The 22,953-nt window shown below is 28.4% G+C and overlaps 1 protein-coding gene across 1 annotated transcript in view; it reads left to right on the plus strand.

Moving 5' to 3' along the window:
- Positions 1–22,953, plus strand: part of LOC129915403 (cyclic nucleotide-gated cation channel subunit A) — a 150,083-nt gene that overhangs the window by 121,161 nt on the left and 5,969 nt on the right. The window contains exons 4-5 of the mRNA XM_055994921.1: positions 13,877–14,113; positions 20,803–20,965. Of these exons, the coding sequence (XP_055850896.1) occupies positions 13,877–14,113; positions 20,803–20,965 (400 nt within the window). The remainder of the gene's footprint in view (positions 1–13,876; positions 14,114–20,802; positions 20,966–22,953) is intronic.

Here is a 22,953-nt window from a genome sequence, read left to right on the forward strand (position 1 = left end):
TCAAAACAGCTTTGACAATTGACACAATATTTTTGTTGAGATTATTCCTTAGAATAAATTTTATTCGTCTCTGAAAGAAGCAGACAGTTTTATTCCTCTATTAAATGTTTTATTCTAGTAATAAGCTACATATATCTGACTGTTGAAAAATTGATTTTCTCTCTATCTGGGAAATAAGTACTAACTGACTGTTTAACTGACTATTCAAAAATTGGCCCTTAATGATAAAAAAAAATAAATTAATTACTTTTCATAAGCTTGAAACGTTTCTTGTTTTTCTGATTTTCTCGTAAACGACCCAACCGATTTTAATGCAAATTTTTGTTTTAGATTAAAAAAAAAAGTCTCCAACGATTTTAAAAAGAAAAATTCTAGATTTATTTTAATTATAGAAGAAAATTGGAAGTGAAAACCATTTAAAAAATGCAAAACCAGTAACTTTTAAAAGAAAAGCTTATATTTATTTACATTTCCTTATTAAATATTTCTTGTAAAACTAAAAAAAAAATTATTGTTTTAGTTTTTTTGTTTTCACATAAAAAGCAATTTATGTACAACGATTGCAATTCTTATTGACTTATTACTTGAAAAATTATTTTATTTTTTTGTAAAATAATTTATGTAGAATAAAACAAACGAAAAATATCTTCAATGCCTTACCCATTTTTTGTACGATTTAAAGCTTCCACTCAAAAGACCGATAAAATATCTATAAAATTATAACTTTTAGAAACATAAAAGATGGACTAAGTTTCCCAAGCTGCAGTGTTTCTAGTTCGTAAATGTATCTTCTGATTAGATTAAAAATGTCATGTAATGTAGTAAATGTAATATTACATGTAATGATTTTTACAATGTAATGATTTTTATGGAATTTTGAAACTAATTTTTGTTGGTTTTTAAAATTTCTCTGATTGCAGTTGCAATTGCAAAAACCTGCATTTCTTTTTCTTAAAAATCTCACAAAAAAACTTGTATAAATATGATGTCTTTTATAAATAAAAAATAGTTAGAGATGTTTTTTAAAAAAGTTATTCTTATGCATATTGTAAAATAATTTTCTAAAATTTAAAAAAAAGTTGACATTTTTAAGATAATATTAATCTTACTTAATCAGGAAATTTAAAAAAAAATTAATCAACCTGTTTTCCAAAAACGGATTTAAGAAAAAAAAAAATAAAGAAAGAATATATTTGAATATTATGCTACTCTTCAATAACAACAATTTTTATCTAGGTACGATACAAATTATAAACATTGTGAAATTCTCAATAGACACGCCTATTTTTACTATTAAATATTTATTATATAAATTAAAAAAAAAAATTACTAAAATTTTACATTGAATAAATTTTTTAGATAAAGATATTATAATAATAGAAAATAAAGAATGGATATAAAATAGAGATTCTTTTATGTATCATAAATCAATTGTTACCTCATTTTTTAAAATCTAATATGAATTTTCAAAGATACACTCAACTACAGAATATATTAAAAAAAAAGTCACTGTGGTGTATGAGTAACATTTTTTTCTATTGAAATTAGTTTTTATTTTTCATTAAATTATTTATTTATTATTTACTATTTATAATTATTTAATTATCAATGAACAAAACTTCTTCAAAAAAAAAAAAATTAATAATTATTGAATCGCGTTATATCTTCAAGTAGTATTTTCAAACAGTAGAAAAAAATTGCTAAGAACGATTCACTATTTTAGCAGAAGATTTAGGACTTAATAAGAATACATTTTTAAGAAGTTAGCCTCATTTTCAAGAGAAATTACGCACTTGTTAATAAATTAAAAAATTAACCATACCATTACAAAAGTTAGTTAATTCTCATTTTTACTCTGTGTTTTATTTAATTTTTTAAGAAACCTCAAATTAACAGGATAACCTCATTCTCATTCATATCTGGTTTTGATTCAATGACATTAAATTGAGTGATAATTGCAAGGCATAATATACCTACCTGACTATGTAACATTTCTGCACACAAAACTATATTTAAAATTCCTTGGCCATGCTTGACATTCGTCTAAATACCATGATTACCAGGTTTTTATTACTTGTCTTTTCAACATCAATTATCCTTCAATTACTCTAACTAGCATGTGGTTTGGGTAACAACTCCTCCCATAAATAGTATATCACCTCTAATTAATACAAACATACATTTAAATACCCATTATACCTATACTGCTTCTGAGAAACTAATTAAAGAAATAAAAAAAAAAAACTTAAGGTGAGGGAGTACAAGAGACCCATGGCGCCATAAGTATATAATTGTCATGGAAGTTCAAGACGACCCACACTTTTGCATTCCAAGTTTTATACAAAATAGAAGCAATAAATGCAAAACAAAGACACATAAAATAGAGAGGAGTAAATTTCCATTTCATTAAAAATATAGAAAAACACCCATGAATGTTTCTCAAGCTCAAGCCAGCATAAAAATGTGGTGGAGAAAAGTCATTCGTCTATCATGTTGTCATGTCAGAGTTAGCCCACTTGCTTATATGCTACTAGGATGATGGATATCAAGCAATTATTTGCCCATCTGTCATTCACAAAACTTGTCAGATGGCATTTTCTTCAATTGGACTTGAAAAGTTCATTGGGTTTCGGACAGTTTTTCCTCCCAAAAATTAGCCGGATGTTTTGGCTAAAACAAAATAATATAAAGATTTAGTGTCACTGGTCTATTCGTCTATATTTGGTTGACAACTCAAACAATTGAAATGGAAAACAAAAAAAAAAAAAAAATTCATTGACTTTAGACCAAATTCATAAATCAATTAAAAATTCAAATTACATATTAATTGCACACGTTGGTGTACGTTTATTTTTTTAAACTTTGGCTCACAAGTTTGGCAAAGACTATTTTTATAATGATACGGGTAAGGTGAGGGTGTTTGGGATTAATTATAATTAAAAAATATTTAAATACTGGTTAATTGCTCGTCTGTAAATTTATTTGCTAACAAAAAAGGTTAAAATCATCATCAGCATTCGCAGCTTGGTTTGTGTCATAAAAATTGCTACGTAAGTAGATAAGTTTTGTTGTCTTGTTTACCTTGCGGTAGGTAGGAGGGGATTTTTTTCGTGTGTTTGTTTTCTTCTGAATGATATTATTTCTGTGAAAAATTAATTGATTAATAGGAAATTTAAATCTAAAACGTTCCTTAAACTTGATAAGCAGAACACATTCTTTAAAAAAAAAAAAAAAACATTTTGACGGTGTGGACCTAGGCTTCTTAATCCGCACCAATTTTGTACCTTATTCGGTGTCGTAAGTGTTACTAGAACCTTCCATATAATTCGTATCTTCTTCTTTACTCACCGTTTATGGAAACTTTCCAAAAACAATTGAAAGTACTTTTCTTTTCTTTTAAAGCATTCTTAAGCGTGGTTATTGTTCTGTTGATGGTTTTCGCGTTTGACGAAATTATAAATGCTTTTTTTTTAAAGAAGAGATACAAAATTAAATATTTAACCTGCTTGCACGTATTTGCTCACAAGCCAAAAAATGCATTAAATAAATAATTATTTTATTAAAAAAAATATTAAAATAGGTACATTATTTGTTTTAAAATTACCAAAATATGTTTTTGAGTGGTTTTGTTATCCTTACAAATTATGCCATTTAATTTCTTGAATAGCAAAGAATTTGTTTGAAAAGCTGTTGAAGCATTTTTAAAACAATTTTATATATAAAAAAAAAAAATCAAAATTATTTCAAAAACTAGCATCCGTAAAATTTTTTTTAGAATTTGGTGAAGTCATTTACGAGAAAGTCAAAAATTAAGGTTCTTTGAGAGATACTGTTAATAATGGTTAAAAAAGTATTTTTTTTTTTTTTTTGTTTCAAAAGTATAGGACATTATTTTAATCTTTAAAACCAAAATCGTTACAGCGATTTTTAAGAAAAAAAAAACCTTTTTGATCATTGGATACTATCAACGGAAAAGCACTAATGTTGGAGCTTCTAATAAAGAAATTTCTAAAAAGTTTAGAAATTATATGCGACCATATACGATTACAATTCAACAACTGCTGCAGTGGCCCTTGATAAGGGACTATTGTTGTTAAAATCTTTATGTTACATTTTATTACCGTAAGAATAAGTATTCTACTGAAGTATTGGACCTTATGAAAGTTAAACTTAAGTTTTTAAACGAACTACACGAATCATTGGCTTATTACAGAATCTACTACCTCTTTAAAAAAATACACTGTCTTCCAAAATTATTTTATGACATCTCTGCATTCCTAGTTAATATCCTAAACTTAACGTTTTTATCAAATTTCATGAGGGTAAGCCATACTTTTTTTTTCAATAAAAAACGCCCTTTTTACCATGAAACCCATATAGAAACTTTAAATTCTTTGCTCCGATCTCAAATATTACATTATTACTGGATTTGAACATGGTACTATTATTATTACTTGGTTTTTGCAACAGGTACATCCAAATTTTGTCTACACCTAAAAAGAAAACCATGGAAAAGACAACATTTTTAATAAAGTTTATAAAGGCCATTTATACCAATGATTTTATTTATCCTGGATTATCCTTATTAAAAAAAAAAAACACACTTTCAAAAAAAAATATTGCTTCATCTTAAACCTTCATGAACCATATTTTTCACATAGGTTTTTTCCTATTAGTCAATTCTATTAAAAAAAAGCAACTCTGTGTTAAATCGGGAATAATATTTCTAAGACTAATAGTATTGATGTCATTAGATTTAGCATTAAAAAATAACTCAAAAACATGTGTCGTATGATTATGTTCGAAAAAAACAATTTATTTCAGTGTTTTGTTGACCCTCTCTCTCTCTCTCTTCTGCGAAAAAATATTTTTCTACCAATTTTTTTAAAGACTCTTTTGATCCTTGCTTCTTACTCCCAAAGCAAACTTTTTGTCAACTGAATTTTCAACGTTTTTTTTTTTATTAAAAGCCAGTCACTGTGGCGTATGCGTAATATTTTGTTTTATAGAAAAACAAAAACTTCAAAAAAACTATATTTCTTTTGATGAGTTATTTTACCAAGTGATTACTTAATTAAAGATGTTTGATGTTTGTTCGATAATTTTCTGATCTTATGAATAATGTACATACAGTGGGTTGCCTTATTAATAGGGACAAGCGATTTTTTTTTTTTTTTTGGTTTACGTTGCTCAATTTTTCTTGTTTTTTCCGAAGTACCTGAAATTTTTCTTGTCTTACTTAGTTATAATTATCAAGTAGATATGAATTGACATAAATAAAGTAAAAAAATGATAATTTTAGTAAAAAAAAATAAATTGCACGACTGGGGTCGCACGTACTTGCTCTTATGCTTAAAGTAACTATAATGTTAAAGCTTTTTATTCAAGAAATTTAAAATTTTATATTTTGAAGAAATTTCATAAGTAGTATAAAAAAATTAAATCTGTTTTTATAATTAATTAAACTCCGTTTTAAATTATCTTAAAAAAAAAAAAAAATATGCCATTTTATTTCTTGTAGAAAAAGGTATTTTTAGAAAAAAATTTTCGAAAATTGTAGGAGCCGTTTTTTAAAAAAATAGTTTTTTATATATAAAAATTTTTTAACATTTTTCAAAAAATAAGTTGGTATGCCATTTTTAAGAAATAATTAATTTACACATAAAAACTAAATTTCAAAATTTTTCATTCATTCGTTTTCAAAAAATTGATTTTTCAAAAAAAAATTTTGAAATATTTTTTAAAAATCCAAAAATGCGTTTTTTGAAAATTTTCTAAATTTTTAATATTATTTTTACTTACACACTTTTGTATAAAAATTTTCATTTAAATCGGGTTAATGTTGTACGAGATATTAAGAAACGAAAAAAACCGTTCTATGACAGGTACCGTTAATAACGGTACAAAAAATATTTTTTTTATTTCAAAAGTTGGCTCTTATGTGTAGTAATACACACAAAAATTTTAATCAAAATCGTTAGAGCCGTTTTTGAAAAAAATTAACTTTTCTATTTCCGTTATATGGCAGGTACCGTTAGTTTTGGTCATAAAAAAAAATTTCAATTTCCCCTTCACTTCACTCGGAGTTGAACGAAACTTGAGAATTTTTAATATAAAAATTCTCAAGTTTCGTTCAACTCCGAGTGAAAAAAAATGGACCTTAGTTGGCCAAAATGAAAATTTGAATTCAAATTCTCTCAAGAGCTATCAAAAAATGTAAATACTCCAAACCCTGCCAATTCAAGTGAACACTTTGATTTACGTCACAATTGATATCTTAAACTTATTCATATTTTCATTCCAAATCTGTACCTCAAACTTTTGGTAAAAGTTACATTCTAGGAACCACAATACCTTAAGTGGCTTATTTAAGAATATGTACGAGTAGATAAACAGTAGAGAGTAAAAGAAAAATACTATTCAATCAATGACACATTTGTAAACACATTAATTTTAATTCGTATCCGATTGCAATGTTACTACATAAGTTGTATGAAGAATTCAATTGAAGTAAACATTTTTTCAATCAAAATAAAAAAAAAAAAAAAAAAAAAAAAATCGTGAGTGCAATAAACATGTTAGACTAAAGACCTCGAATAATTTGACAAGAAAAAGTGTCGTCATAGAAGTTGTTTGTAAACACATTTCGTGTACCTAGTTTTTTTTTTTGCAAATTCTAAGTAAAATTATTTTTTTTTCTATTAAATTTAAATTCTTAGGCGCGTATACACTTTTAAAAAAGATTGATGAGCCAAACACATAATTTTTGATTGGTTATCAGTTATAATCAAGGTAGAATAAATTTAATTTTATACAAAGTTGCGGTGTTTATGTTAAACTAAAAAAAAAAAAAAATTAATTTTGTATTGATGTTAAAAAAAAATTTAGTTGTCAATGCGATATGATTTTGTATAATTTTCATTGAAAAAAGAACAAAATATAATAAAAACTTTAGTGAGAACCAAAACAAAACTAAAAAAAAGATTTTTTTAAGAACTAAAGTGGAGATCAAAATAAAACATCGTGGATAACTTGGATCGAAGAAAATGGTGCAGTCAATTGATATTGCTGCAATCGCTGGCATTGACTCGGTGAGAACATTTTTTTTATTTTAATTTAATTTTAAACAAAATATGTAAATATTTAAATTCACAGAAAATTTTTCATTTCATACTATTTACATTAATATTTCATTTTTTTGTTGTTATGTAAATCTTAGTTATTTATTTTAATGATGTTTCATGTAATTAAAATTAATTCTGTGTATATTAAAAATATGGAACAATAAATTCATAGAAATTATGGGACAGTCATACAACATAAGTATATAAAATATGACAACAAAATAAAAAAAGAAATTTATATGCTCGTTAAAAAATAAACAACTGTGTAAATGAAATAATAAAGTACCATTTAATATGAAATATCATTTAGACAAATTGCCTTTGGTTCCGAAATAACAACTCACATAAATTTGATGTCCTTTTCGTTTAAGGTATAAATATAGAACTTAAATGACCAACTGACAATCAAATGGAATTATAATTGTTTTTATTTTTAATTCTTTAAATTGAAAAAAAAAAAAAAATGTCGTTTGAAAACAATTGTCCCTTTTTATATTAATAGAAAAGTATATTATAAACATTGATAGAAATACACATTAAGTGTTCATGTGTTTGTTTTAATTGAACAACGAACTTAATATAATGCTGTGTTATTTTATATTTAATCAGATATAAAAGTTTTGTTAAGCTTATTTATATATATAAAAATGAAATTTTATTATTTATTAATGAGCAAGTTTGTTAACACATCAATGAAGCTTTAGGCTTTTCTATTAAGTTAAGTTAAATTTAAAATCATGTGTCCAATTCACACGTGGTTGAAGTGAAACCTTAAAAATCATTTTAAAAAAATCGAAAAAATATAACTTTTTTTTATTCCATCACTTTTTTTTATATCACAACCTACAATAAATTTTATACCATCTGAAAGCTTATTGTTTCAGCTCAAAATATTTATATCGACCATGTACATACAACATCTACAAAAAGAGCTAGAATTTTTTTAACTCAATTAGTTTTCATAAAAAAAGCAAAACAATTAAACTCTTTTCTCTTCTAACGCCATTAAATCCATTTTTTAAAAGACAACCTATAATAAATTTTATATTATTATTATTTCACCTTTTATATGACGCAACAAATCTTCACAGGTGTTTTGAGGTATTTTTCAAGTTTTTCAATTAAAGTAGTTAACTTGTAGAGTAAGTACCGTTATGTGTGATATATTAAATGAAAGTTAATATTATGAGCATGCGTATTAAAGTTAAATAAATTTGTTATGTGCTCTAGATCAAAAGATATAACGTGTTTAGAAAAAGAGCATCTTTTCACCGTTATCTCCGAATTTGGAATATGAAATTAACTGAAATTTTGCACAATCATAATTTATTTAATTACCTATCTACTGTATAAATTTCATTCATCTATTTATTAAAACAAAAAAGTTATGATCAATTGATTTTTCGTGTCGCTTTTTCGTTTCATCTTGTTTCAAATCACTACGATACTACAGAAGTTTTCACTTCAAAAAACTGTCTTACATAATATATCCCGGTTGTTTGTTACAACTACATATTGTCGTGAATTACATCAACTGTTTACTAATTTAATTCAATTTTTTCTTTAAGTATAATGGTTTAAATTTGATTTTTATGCAACAATTTTAATATTTTGAAATAAAGGAAATACAATGAAAAATTGAAATAATTCACTGGACCAAATCATTTGTAAAATTTATTAAATTTGCATCGCAGGTACATCTCAAAAGTTCTATACTAGTGGAATAATTGTAAATTTTTGTTTGTGATTTTCAAGTGTTCAAAATGCTCGTATTAAAAATTAAGAAATTGAGTTTGAATCCTTCAATATTATAGTTTTATCATAATTTATTACAAGAATTTTACCAACCAACGTAATAACGTTTGTAGTTCTAAGAAACAACTCGTTACTGAAAGTTTACATATATTTTGTCTTTAAATTTCAATATGTATTCAACCAATAATGTTACATTAAATTAAGAGACAGTTTTTGAAACTTAGAACAATTTTTCTATTACAAACTAAAATGACATTTACGCGATGCCTTCTATTCAGGTAACATGTGTTACCAAATTAATGTAACGTGAGTTACTTAATTATTTTCAAATTTTTCCTCGAAATATTGAACAAATGTTTAGTTTTGTTACTAATTTAAAAAGCTTGTAATTTTGTATGTATGGAATCTTTATTTAAAATAAATTAATATTCTAAATTTTATAAAAAAACTTCATACTGTCAGACACTTAAAACTAATGTCCAATTTTTTTAATGTTATTTTTTTTTAGTATTAGGTTAAATTAACAAAAATTGTTTTACTTTCTTATAAAAGTACCTAATAGGAATGCTACATTTATAGACGATATTTGTTGCAATCAATGTTTCTTTAAAGCAAAATATGTCCACTAGCCATCTCCTCTACCATGAACTTGTACAAAACTTTAAAAACTGATAAATCTCTTTTGGAAAATACTAATATCTATTGCTCAGTCTCTTATATATTCTAGTACTTTTTGATGTGCTGTATCGAATCTGAAGTCAGCCTTCGTTTTTTGAAATATTACCGTTAGAAAATGTCAAAAAACGTTATTTTTGCTGTTTTGAGGATATGTTTTTATGTGGGGTAATTCATTATGTATTAATTTTGAACGGTGCCTAAAAGAACTGGTTTTATTCTTTCAAAAAATGTTTAAATCTATCCGAAATCTCTTTACTGCCCGATATATTTAAAATTTATGTAGCGGTCTTTGACTCAGAACCAATCAAATTAAACTTTTTTTTGCCACAAGAACCAAAATATACTTTCGAATCCGCAATCAGAAAAATTTTATTAGCCTTCGTTCTTGAAATATTACCGTTATAAAATGCAAAAAAAAAGGTTTTTTTTTATAACGATTACACAGCCACACAAAAAAATATAAAAGTTCTGACCTGGGGTTGCGACTAGGTTTTTCATATAGTTTTTGGGTCGCTGAAACCAAATCCGAAGTCCGTTTTGCTCCATCACGTCAGGTTTTCGAGATAAAAATGTCATGAAAACAAAAATTTTTTTTCTCTGATCTGGGTGTGCGAATATGTTAATCATATAGTTTTTGGATCGCTGAATCCATATTCGAAGTCAATTTCGCCCTATCACGTCAAGTTTCTGAGATAAGACCTTTTGTTTTTTTGGTTTTGACATTTTTTCAGGATATCTCAGAAACCTGACGTGATAGGGCAAAATTGACTTCGAATCTGGATTCAGCGATTCAAAAACTATATGATTAACATATTCGCACATCCAGATCAGAGAAAAATTTTTTTTGTTTTCGTGACATTTTTTGAGGTTATCTCAAAAACCTGATGTAATGGGGAAAAATGGACTTCGGATTCGGTTTCAGTGACCCAAAAACTATATAAAAAACTTAGTCGCAACCCCAGGTCAGAACTTTTATTTTTTTTGTGTGGCTGTGTTATATTTCAAGAACGGAGGGTAGTAGAATTTTTCTGATTGCGGATTCGAGTTCAACAACCCAAAAACCTTCAGAAAAGTATATGTTGGTTCTTGTGGCAAAAATTCTGTGACCAGAGACTTAAACTTTAGATTAAGTTTAGTTTCTCTTTGGCTTATTAACTGAAACTTAAGATATCTCGAGCAATAAAAGAGATATCGGGAAAATTTAAAAAGTTTTTAAAAGAAGAATATCTGTTCTTATAATCACCGTTACAAATTTGTTTGTAATGAATTACCCCACATTAAAACAGAACCTCGAAAACAGCGAAAATGACGTTTTTTAGCATTTTATAACGGTAGTATTTTAAAAACGGAGGCCAATCAAATTTTTCTGATTTCAGATTCAGCGCCCCAAAAACTACTAGAAAAGTAAATTTTGGTTCTTGTGGCAAAAAAAAGTAAAATTTTGTTGACCAGTGTAATTAGATAAGTTTGTTGAAGTTCTTTTTCAGTTGTGTGTTAAATTACGTAAAATTACTAGAACAAACATCAATTTTCTCAAAATCAAAAAAAGCAAGGGTCAAGTATAGTCATTGGTAGATTTTCAATATGGGCGATTTAGAGATATGGCATGACGCCTTACAGTAAGTCTCAGTTCATTGCAATAAAAGAGAACTTTAAAGTGTAATAAGTCGTTGAAATATTTGATTTCCTTATCTGTAGCTAATGCATTTCTTTGCTTCTTTTTTCTCTTGGATTATCCATAATCAATAGTGGTTGGACAAAATTTTCAAAATATGTCGATGTACAATATTCTTGACTAAGGCGTCTTCAAAAATTTCGACAGTCTCTTTAGAATAGAAACTTGTGAATGAGAATCAAAAAGCTTGATGTGATTACATTTCACATAGCGGCAAAGTCGATTCGCAACTTCGTTTTCGGGGGTGTTGTTGTCCAGGGATGTGAATTATCAACCATCAAATCAAAGTTTCCGTCATTTTCTAACTAAAAATTAAAGTCACCAAGATAAATCTTGACAAGCATGTCCCAACAAGGTAGAAGAATGCTTTATTTAATAGGCTACCATCTACTAGGATCTGCAAAAAACTTTTTGCTTATAAAAGCATTCTTACATCCCTGAACTTGTTAAGAACAATAGAAAACGAGTTTGAACCAGAATCTTAAAGTAAAAAGTACAACTGGCTAATTTTTGTATTTGCATTTATTTTTCGAAAATAAATATTTGACATTGACAGTAATCACTTCTTAAAGTAAATTTACATAATATATTTAAACCAAAAGCAAGTCTTTTCTCATCCGTTTTCTATACACCAAGCATCCTTTTTTGAAAACTTAAACATTAATGCAGTTGTAATATTGTCATTTGCACCACAAACTAAATCCACCAACCGACACCATCATGCCATTAAAAAAACATAGATTTTCGGAAGTGTCTTTTATCCTTTTGGCAGAGAAGATAAAACATAAAGCTGGTAGAGTCCACACTATGATTTTATGCGCATGCATCCGGGTACGGTATGCAAAGTATGTGTATACACAAAAAGGACTTCCTGAAAGGATACTTTTTTTTTTAATGATTTTAATGTTGATGCAGATTAAAGTGCATCCCAAAAACTCTGTTCATCACAAACTAACAAAGAAAGAAAAAAAAAATAACAACGAGAAAGTAAATGATGATAAAGCTACCCTGACATTGATAAATCACATTAAACCCCGGATTTTACGCAATTAATTAAGAGGATATATATATGTTTAATAAATGTATGAGCTTGTGTTGGTGTTCGGACTCTATGTATGCAAATGACCAAGCTCTGTCTAACATGCAAAATGAGCTTCGTTTTAAAATTAAATTAAAAAAAAAGAAGGAAAACTATCACCCCACTCTACTTATTCACAATATAGACTCCTTGATGATATACTATATGAATGACTATGGTACTCAACTCAACATTGAGGATAAGGAATGAAAATGACGTTGAAAGGATAACGATGACAATGAGCTTGTTGTTTTAGTTCATTCTGCTGCTGCTTCTGGCATATGAGACGCGACACCATATTGTCAAGCTGGGCCAACGAGCGAGAGAGAGAGTAGATAGAGATAGATATTTCAAAAAGGACACGATATCTTCTTGCTCTTGACACGGTGATGGTGACTGCGACTGATTGATTGCGCGGCGGCCATAGGACACTACTATATCTACTATATAGGATTAATGGATTCGTTTGAAAATTACTTTTGCTTTCTATCTCCCCCACCAACATCAACGCCACAACATCGCATTGTTCAGAGTTTCACCGCGCGTTTCAATATGAGTCCTTGTACACGCACCGCCGCAAATTAAGTGGACACAAGGAGTGGTTTATCCCCTTTGGGACCAAAAGCATCTTAAGGTTATCATCACACATACAAGTTGGTAGTGGTTCAACTGTTCAATGGTGATGAAAAAAAAACTTGAACGACGAACAAAAAAACTAAATAAAATACGACTTTTTAAAAAATTCTATTACAGGGTGGTTCAGAATATTAAAGAGTTTAATATTGTAATTATTTATCAGGACCTTGCTTGATTTTTTTGATTCCCTTCTGCAGCAAGATATTGATATGGGGCTGCACTGAATTCTTAAGTATAAAGTTAGCAAATCTGATTGTAAAAAAGGGGTGAATTTGATTTGCAAAAGGGAGGTTTATATGTAAACACCTTAATTTTAATGGGCAAAGGCCTTTTTAACCTTCAAGGATATGTTTTTCCTCCTCATTTTAAAGCTCGGTTTATTGAACCCTCTTTCACAAACTGAAGCTTGTGTTTTAATTCACTGCCATCTTTATTTTTATTAATGATTCCTTTAAAAAATTGATCGCAAAACTAAAAAACGCAAATGATGCGTTTTTAGTTTTTTTTTTTTGTTATTTCTTAAAACACCCTATAAGACTTTTTTTTAAAACTCATTAAAGGTCTGTTCCCACTTGTGTCCTTGAAAATACAATTAAAACTAAAGCCCACGGACTGCGTGTCCTGAGAACAATTTAACTTCTTGTTTTTTTGCACTCTCTTTGTTTGTTCTTTAATTAAATTAAAAAGGTAGTAGATGAATACAAAAAAAAAGAAAGAAGAACATTATGGTTGACAAGTGAATTGTTAGTTAAACGTAATTTAATTGCTTGGAATGAGATAAAAGTTCAAGGAATTTTAATGAGATATTTAAATATGTATATAACTTGGAACAAAGAATGTACTCGTACCTATTTGAAACAATTCAACATTGAATTTAATTTTATTAATTCATATTTTGAAATACATATTTATTTTTTTCCTTTTTTGCAGGATCAAACAAAAGAAACAAAACCATCAGCCCTGCGCAGAACACTTAACGCATTGCGACACAGGATAACGAAACGAAGTCGCAACAAGCCACCCGATTGGTTTTTAGATAAATTTTCTACAGTCAATAATGCCGAGAAAATTGGCAAATCTGCCACAGCTGATGTACCGGAAATAACTGGCAAAAGTTGGTTATGCAATCGATTGTCGGTGGATCCATCGCTGCCGTCACATTACAGAGTAAGTATGATTGAATAAGAAATTTTTTATTATTATTTAAGAAAAAATCTAAACTGAGATGAATAACTTATTTATTATTAACCTATTCATCAATCTATGCTCGTGAAGTTTTTAAATAACCTTCGTGTAAAGACTAAAACATTCTAAACCTAGAGCCAGCAACTGTCTAGGATGCTTTTAAGAAGAAAATCACTTGAAAACATGTCCTTTTTCACATGATTTCTCTGTAAGATATAACTTCAACTTGACCTTTGTTGTCTTTAGAGAGCTTATCCACAACCGGTACTTGCCGGTACTTGCCTTTCCTTTTATCACCGCCATCTGAGATGGAAATGATTCTGATTGAAACCTTTTCCCATTGGCAGTCTTTTCATGTTAAACATGAAGATTATTGTAGTTGTCAACAATTTTCTCATATTTGCTCAATCTTGCTGATGAGGTCTTTAAGCTTAATTGCTTTTAGCAATCTTCCCAACAATGTTGGTAACCTTCCTGAATTGCAACTTCAGATGCGTACTCTTAAACTGCGTCCTTTATTTCGATCAATATACTATTTTTGGAATTGTTGGCCAGCATGGAACATTCGCAGCATCCTTTGATCTTTACCGATTTCAATCGGGTTGTGTTCGGCTTAACAAATAAGTCCAAATTTTGTGCATTAATCGTTTTGATCATCACAATTAAATCATCATAATGTGGACGCAGCTTTACTTTTTGAGTTGGGGAAAAAAGTTTTCGTTAGCTTTATTACCCGTTGGATTTTTAGCAATTAAGCTGGCCAAAGTATTGGGGACAGGGGCGTATACAGGATTTCTTCTTGGGGGGGGGTCATGCCAATTTTTTTTTTACAAAAGTTTTGATAGTAGGCATAAACTTGAAAATGTGCTATTTGAATTAAAAATATTAAAGTTTGCTCGTTTTGCATACACCCAGAGAAAAAACGCATAGTAATTTTTAATCCGTTCTACATTGAATCAATGGTGAAAAATATATTCATTAATTTTCTAAAAAGTCGTCCTATGCTTAACTTACAGTTTGTCACATCAATTTTTATAAGTGAGATGGCACAGTGGTAAAGCACAAGCTTGTCAATCCAGGTATAGCAGGTTCGATCCCCAGCAGATGCCAGTTTTACTTTTTTTATTTTTTTAATGTGTGAACAACTTTGATTTAATGTGTGAACAAGTTTGATTTAATGTGTGAACAACTTTGATTTAAAGTGTGCTACTTTGATTCAATCATTTTCCACTTTAGGCTAAAAATGTAGTGATTTTCCATTGATTCAAAGTGGTTTAGATTGATTTTACGTTGTTTTTTGGCTCAGTGTATCGAATCGAGCAGTTCCGAAGAGTTCTAAATATAACCAAACAAAAACGTTGTGTGATTCGTTTGCTTTTGTTTAGGGTTCAACCTTAAGTCTAACCAATTAAGACCATCCTGTCCTTAAAGTACAGTGTAATGTATAGGGATATGATTTTCATATACAAAAAAAAGTATGCACTTTAAATATGCTTTTAAGGCCACATGAATTTGTAAAATATCAATATTTATTTAAAATTATAAAAAGATTTTACGTAACTTTTATGAAATCTATATACGAAACCATTTCCGAGTTCAAAGATGTAACTTTTTGGAAATATTGGGGTTAAAAACAATAAATAAAATTGGCGAAAATTTACTCTTAAATAATCCAATTTATCATTTCAGCGTGTTTTTTAGGAGTTTGGACAATGTTGATTTGCCAGTTTTGCACAGCATTTGCTTACGTTTTTGACTTTTTTCCAATTGACTTTCAGTCACTTTTAGTCAAAAACTTTAAGCGTGAAATTTCGTTATTTTTGCCAATTTTTGCAAAAATATGCACGAAAAACATGCATTTATTTCCAAAATATGCAAAAAAAAAAATGCTAATAAATGCAAAATATGCAAAAATATGCACTAACGACTGATTGAAATTTAAAGGAAATATCCTGATTCGTGTACATACTTCTTTGCCATGCTTCCGAGGTGTTCCTAAAAAAACATGCATTTGCATGGAAACCCGATCCCTAGTAATGTACAAGTCCTTCGATTCAATAATTTGCCTTTAAACAACTCTGCATTAAACAACATTGCATTAAAAAAGGGTTTGGAAAATGTTAAAAAGCGCGCGATTTTTAACATTTTCCAAACCCTTTTTAATTTTTTGCAAAATTCTGTAAAATCATCTTCTTGAAAAATTATATCTACTTATTTGATTACTTACCTACATAATTTGTCATTCTTTGAATGCATATAAATTTTTGTTTTATAAATGAATAAATTTGAAAATATTACGAAAAGGTTTTTAATGCTAAAAATTTCCGAAAATAATTCAAAATTTTTTAATTTATCAAATAAAGATCAATATTCAAAAGTTAGAAAAAAAAAAAATAATATTTTGTATCAAACAACATCGGTTCCAATAAGTTATAGATTTTATTTGAAAGAAAGTCAGTCTATGCATTTTAAAAAATATTTGCGACACTTAAACAAAAAAATTTAGGAAAGTACCAATGTTGAATTACATTTGAGGTATATTTTTCTTTAGTCAGCTCATATGCTATAAAAAAATTGGCAGAATTGGCAGAATTTTTTTGTTCATGTATAATGCTAGCAGAATTTTGAAAAGCAGGATTTTAAAAAGCAGAATTTTGAAAAGCAGAATAGAAAAAAAGCAGAATTTTGAAAAGCAGAATTTTGAAACCAGAATTTTGACCCGATCCCAGAAAATATTAAACAAAATTATGCTAGTTTTAGGCTAGATATTTTTTCGAAATTTCAAACGCCAATACTAATTAAAGAAATGCTTTAGATCATTCACTAAGGATTTTACAATTTTTGGCTCTGATTTCGTCAGCTTTGAGGTATTTATCGGCGGTTTAAAATATAAAACATATTCAGTTATATTTATTAGATTTTCTTAAATTGATTATCGAAGTATATTTTAAGTGATCTAAGCTTGCTTAAATATTTAATTTGCCTTTAGACAAGCTTGCTTATATTCTTATCTATTTTATCGGTTTAGTCAAAATTAAAAAAATTTTTGGATTTTAAATCCATACAAAACTCTACAACACAGCTTAACTTGTAGCATATCAATGCCTTACATTATCGAACGAATCAAAATAATACTAATTCAGCATAGCGGTTGCTAAAAATATCCCCAATTATAGGAAAATAGTTGGTTTGAATACCGAAAATTTTTTTCACTTTTCATTTTCTTTCATGTTCTAAAACTTCGACATTTTGCAAATCACATAACAATTTTTTGTTTATGTTTTGAGTTCTTGGGGGGGGTCATGACCCCGTGACCCCCCCCCCTGTATACGCCGTTGATTGGGGAACTATCGTCGGTACTGCTCAAGAGTGCTAGTCTCTAGGCTAGATTTTGCAACGCCATCGTTATTTTGTTTAAATAATAAAATTTTAGTTTTGTTCTATCACGTCTAGTTTTTGAGCTACATACTCATAACTAATTTCACTAAAAACTCTCAAAAACTTATTTTCAACGAATTTCTCTTTGATGTTTAATCAAAAAATTATTTTTTTCTTATATAGTATGTTGCTTTTTAAAATCCCAATCATAAGTCGCAAACTGAAATTTGGATAAAAAAAACCATTCATTATGATATGTAGGTACTAATATTTTGAGATACGAGTATCATAAATTTCTTTTTCCATTAACTTTAAGAAAAAAATTAATTTTGAAAAAAAATAAATAGGTATATTTAGGACGAAAAAATATTGCGTTTTGAGATTGCATAAGAAGATTTGCAAAAAAATATTTTACGGTGATGTAATTCGACGTGAAATGTACCCAAAAAAAAAAAAGTTTTTGACCTGTTAAGTATTTCAAAAACGTGACGTGCCAGTGAAGTTTTGACTTCGGATTTAGTACACAAAAATCCTTTAGGTTTTGTTTTAGCTCCATTTTCGTTTCCGACCAGTGTTATGTATGTAATGTAGGTATACTAAATGTGGAGAAAATCCGTGTACCTCAATTTTTTGACACGAAACCAATATTGGGTGGAAAAAATTCAACATGCAATTTTAAGTATTTCATGACAAAAAAATTTCTAGTTTAACTCATTTAATGACTTAGGTCAGTTTGCCGAAATCGAATCGAAAATTTTGTTGTCAGTCACTATTTATTGATAATATCAATTTTCGGCAATTGGCTCTGTACTTTGGTAGGTGAGGTGTCTATGTCCACTGCGCTCAGCCGTGTTTTCATGTGGTCATTATAATTCTAGTATAATAAATACAAAAGAAGGCTGTGTCTTGGTTTAAACTTATATCGGAGGGTTTTCATACTACACAATTAGAAAGCATATTCACAACCCTTTCCAACAAAAACAATGGGAAAAAAATTTCTGCGCTTCAATATTTTTTATTTTATTCGTTTTGTGAACCATATTTCATCGGATTAGCTGTATGCATTCCTCCCAATAAAATTACGAGTGTTTATTCAAACGTACTTTCAATGTTGAGTGTATAGATTACTCTTCTAGATGCACAACTTGAATGTGAAATATTATACCATGTAGTCTTGGTACCTTGGTTCAATTTTCGCTCCATGAAAATCGCTACATATTTCTATTCGGAACCTATTAATTTTCTAAATGCTCGCGCTGTGTTTACAAATTTTTAAAGGTTGTATTAATAAAGTGGTTGATTACATGTTTCGAATACATGTAGTCGTACGTATGAGACTCTTGCTTTAACCGTTCCTAAATTAAAAAAAGAGGTTGCCTGTAAAACCGCTTTACGGACGATGATTTTACGTGATAACGTCGTCAGAAAACAGGTTGTGTGCTTTTGTTTGAAATGAGTAAATTGAAGCGTTTACTTATTTCAAACAATCATAATTTACAAGAAAAAACTAAAAAAAATACCTTTTTTATTTTCTCATTATATTAATTTTTTTATTTTAAAAGCTTACAAAAAAAATTATGCAATTTTAAAGCCAAGTATTTCTTCTTAAGAATAAAATCATTTTATAATGCGCAAAAAGTATAAAAATAATTTATTGAAAAAAATCATTTTCATCAAAAAAAGCAAAGAATTTTTATCTTCTCACGTCATTAATTCCATTTTTTTCTCTAACAACCTATACAAAATTGTATACCATCTTATTGCCTTAGCTCAAAATATATATATCGATCAGGTCTATGAGACATTTACAAAAAGAGCTAGAATTTTTTGAACTCGATCAAATTTCATTGACAAAAGCAAAAAAAAACAACAAACATTTATTTTTCTCACACTATGGAATCAGTGTCTGGTATTTTGTTTGACAACCTATAAAAAATATATACCATGTGAAAGTTTATTATTTCACCTTTCATATGACGTATCTCATTTCAAAGATGCCTACAAGAGAAGTTAGAAGTCAACCATGTCGAATTTCCAGACTGAGATTACGGTACTTCCCACACTGGTGGCTGTTCGGGGAACAACAGATCTCCACTGGTGTTTGAGGTTTTTCGCAAGTTTCTTGATTTAACATTGTGTAGCTTGTAGTAAGTCTACCGTTATGTGTGATATACCAAATGAAAGGTAATTGTATCAGGATGCTCATTAAAGTTTAATAAAATTTCTATCTGCTCTTTGTCAAAAGTTATAACCTGTTGAATTCTAAAATTTTATTTTACCGTTATCTCAAAATTACGAAAATGATTGAAACTTAGCACACATTTAGTCGTAGTCATGGTCTATCATTACTCCCATATACTTTATTCCTGTATCTATTAAAGAAAAAAAGATAAAAATAAAAAACGATGAAAATCGTTTAAAACGGTCAAAAAACGTGTTTTTTAAAAACTTGTTTCTTCCATTGTTCAGTCAAAACTCATTAAACGATTCCATATTCTTATAAGTTAAAGATTTTTTGAACGCTCCAAAAAAAAAGCTAAAAATCAAAAATTACCCAAAAATACCCCTAAAAAACAAATTGTTTTTCAAAAATTCATATTTCGAAACGCAGAGTGTTTGAAAAAAAATCCGTATCAGACGCCTATTTTTTTTCCCTCATCTTTCACTTGGCATCTTTAGAATTGTCAAAAAAAATTTCCTTTACCCAAAATCATCATTTTGTCATAGCCCCAACATGTGTACAACGTTCAAACAAAATGTTATATCATAGTTTCAAAATTTTTTAGAATTTTTTCTTAAATGCAGTTATTCTTAAATTAATCTCATCTATCTATAGCAAAAAAAAAACAAATTTTAGCCCAAATTTCATCTTTTCGTTTTACCCCTGTTTGCCCTATTAAATGACGGAATTTTTAAAAATCCTTCATTATAATTAAGCTTTAGATTATTATCTTTCAAATAAGCTATAGAAGATTTTTGTATCTCTAATAGTTTATTTTTAATTTTGAATTCAAATTTTTTGCCGCACTGTGAAAGTGCGAGAGTGTAACGTTAGAAAATGGCGTTACTTTTTTGTGGTGGCTGTCATGGTTCATCGATTTATAAGACGTTATTACGTCAAAAACATAATGTAAACAATTCAAACAAGGATCTTTCGTTCAAAATAAATTTAAGTTCGTTTTTGAAACACTTTCCGCTTTCCCATTAAATCTATTAATTTAAATTCACCTACAGAAAATTACATTTACTTTTCTTTTACAAAATTTTGCATTATTTTATTCCTTTTTTTTCAGTGGCTCTTCGTTGTCTCGGTAGCTGTATTATACAATATAATTTTCGTAATGGGACGAGCTGTCTTCTGGGAGATCAACCGTAGCGCCTCACCAGTCTGGTATTTTCTCGATTATTTATGTGATTTAATTTATCTATTAGATACATTAGTGCATATGCACGAAGGTAAGTCTTTCTGAAAAGAAAACCAAATAAAAAAAAACACATTTCCACTCAAAACTAAATTATAATTTAATTTTTTATTTCATTCACTTTCAAATTTTCATTTCATTGCAAATTGGTAAAGTTGAAAACCAACAAAAAAAAAACTAAAATAAAATAAAATCAAATAAAATAAAAATAAAATGAAATTCAAAATCATATCAACACTGAACGAGAAAATAGGAGAAAATTCTTTTTTAGATTTTTTTCAAATTCCACACCGGAAATAGAGTGCACAAAGTGAAAAATGTATATAGAAACTTTGCCCTTGGAATTTTCCAAATAGTTTTTTTACACCCAATGCGCCATGTTGGCTCTGTAGACTGTATAGTTGTAAATGAACTTTTTTGTATAGACGATTGGGACGACACGAAGTATTTAAGTGTTCTTTTCTTACAGTTACATTCTGAGGTATAAAATAAGGGGGTGGATGGGGGGCTGTGTCTTAAAGTGCTTGTGGTTCCTTCATCATGTTTTTACTGCTTCATCATCCCGGACGAAGTTATTTCACAATGAATGTGTTGTATTTTTTTTATGAGAGAGTAATGGGAAAACATTCTGGTGGTAACATTATTCCGTCAGGAAGGACTTGTGGGAATAAAATCCCACGCATTCACACACATGAGAAAAACCGCATAAGCTCAAGTATTTTTTTTTTTTTGTACTTAACTTTTGTAGGTAGTATGTGTTTGACACTGATATTGTGGAGGAAATAAAGTAGAAGTCTGTGCTGTAAATACTGGCTCTCACTATTTTAATAAGCTGCCAAAGGATGATAGATAGATATTTTGAAAGATCAAAAGTCAAAGTTCGAAGATTAAATTGAATTTTTTCCATTTTGATATTTCTTAAAGCTTAAAAACCTCCTCTTTAGATAAAATCTTCTTTTGAATTCAAATAACTAGCCTTTAAACTCTAGGTACCTATCTCAAGAGAAGATAACTGGATATGAAGAGTAAGTTATCTTTGGTCAACGTACTAACACTCGTGTATGTATCTCGCTCAAGGCCTTTTATGTAGGTCGGTGTGGCATTAAATCCATTCATCCGGATAGCGTTAACTTTTTTTTTTGTTACTGGGAAACAGATATCTGAGAATCATCTTCATTGAACCATGTTGGTATATGTAAGCCTATAAGGAAGGCTTGTCTGTTCGATAGATTGCTTATAAATCACATCGATAAATTGAAGTAAATCTTTTTTTTTCTGTTTCCACATGATTGAAAAATTAATTGAGAAGTCATTCATTGATAAGATTTTTGGTTTAAGTAATTCGAAATTTAAGAATACATATTTCGAAAAAAAAGTGCTGAAAAACTTAGGTCTCCTAAGCTCAATTTTCGAAAAAATGCATTTTTTTAAATTTCCTTCAAATCCATGGGAAGTACAGAAAGTTATTTTTGAGCTCTATTTGAAAAAATTTAAATTTTCGGATGCTCGAAAAAAAAATCCAAGGTTAGCCCCTGCCGAAAAAAATTCATTTCCTCCAAATCCATCCAGTTTGACATAAAAAGAAAAGTTTTTGAACTCTAATTAAAAAAATCTTATGTTTTTTTGGATTTTCAAGAAAAACTAAAAAAATGTTTTCCAAATACATCGAGTGAGACATCGAAAGAAAGTTCTTTTTGACTATTTGGAAAAATATAATTTTTTGGATTTTCGAAAAAAATCTAAGGTCAACTCCTTCCCGAAAAAAATACATTTTATAAAATTTTCTCCAAATCCACCGAGTGAAATATCAAAAGAAAGGTCTTTTTGAGCTCTATTTTGAAAAATATAAATTTTTGGACTTTCGAAAAAAATCTAAGGTTAACCCCTTGCCGAAAAAAATGAATTTCATAAAATTTTCTCCAAATCCACCGAGTGAAACATCAAAAGAAAGGTCTTCTTGAGCTCTATTTGGAAAAATAAAAAAATTTTTGGATTTTAAAAAAAAAATCTAGGGTTAACCCG

The sequence above is a fragment of the Episyrphus balteatus genome, chromosome 1, assembly GCF_945859705.1.
Source record: "Episyrphus balteatus chromosome 1, idEpiBalt1.1, whole genome shotgun sequence".
Taxonomy (NCBI): Eukaryota; Metazoa; Arthropoda; class Insecta; order Diptera; family Syrphidae; genus Episyrphus; species Episyrphus balteatus.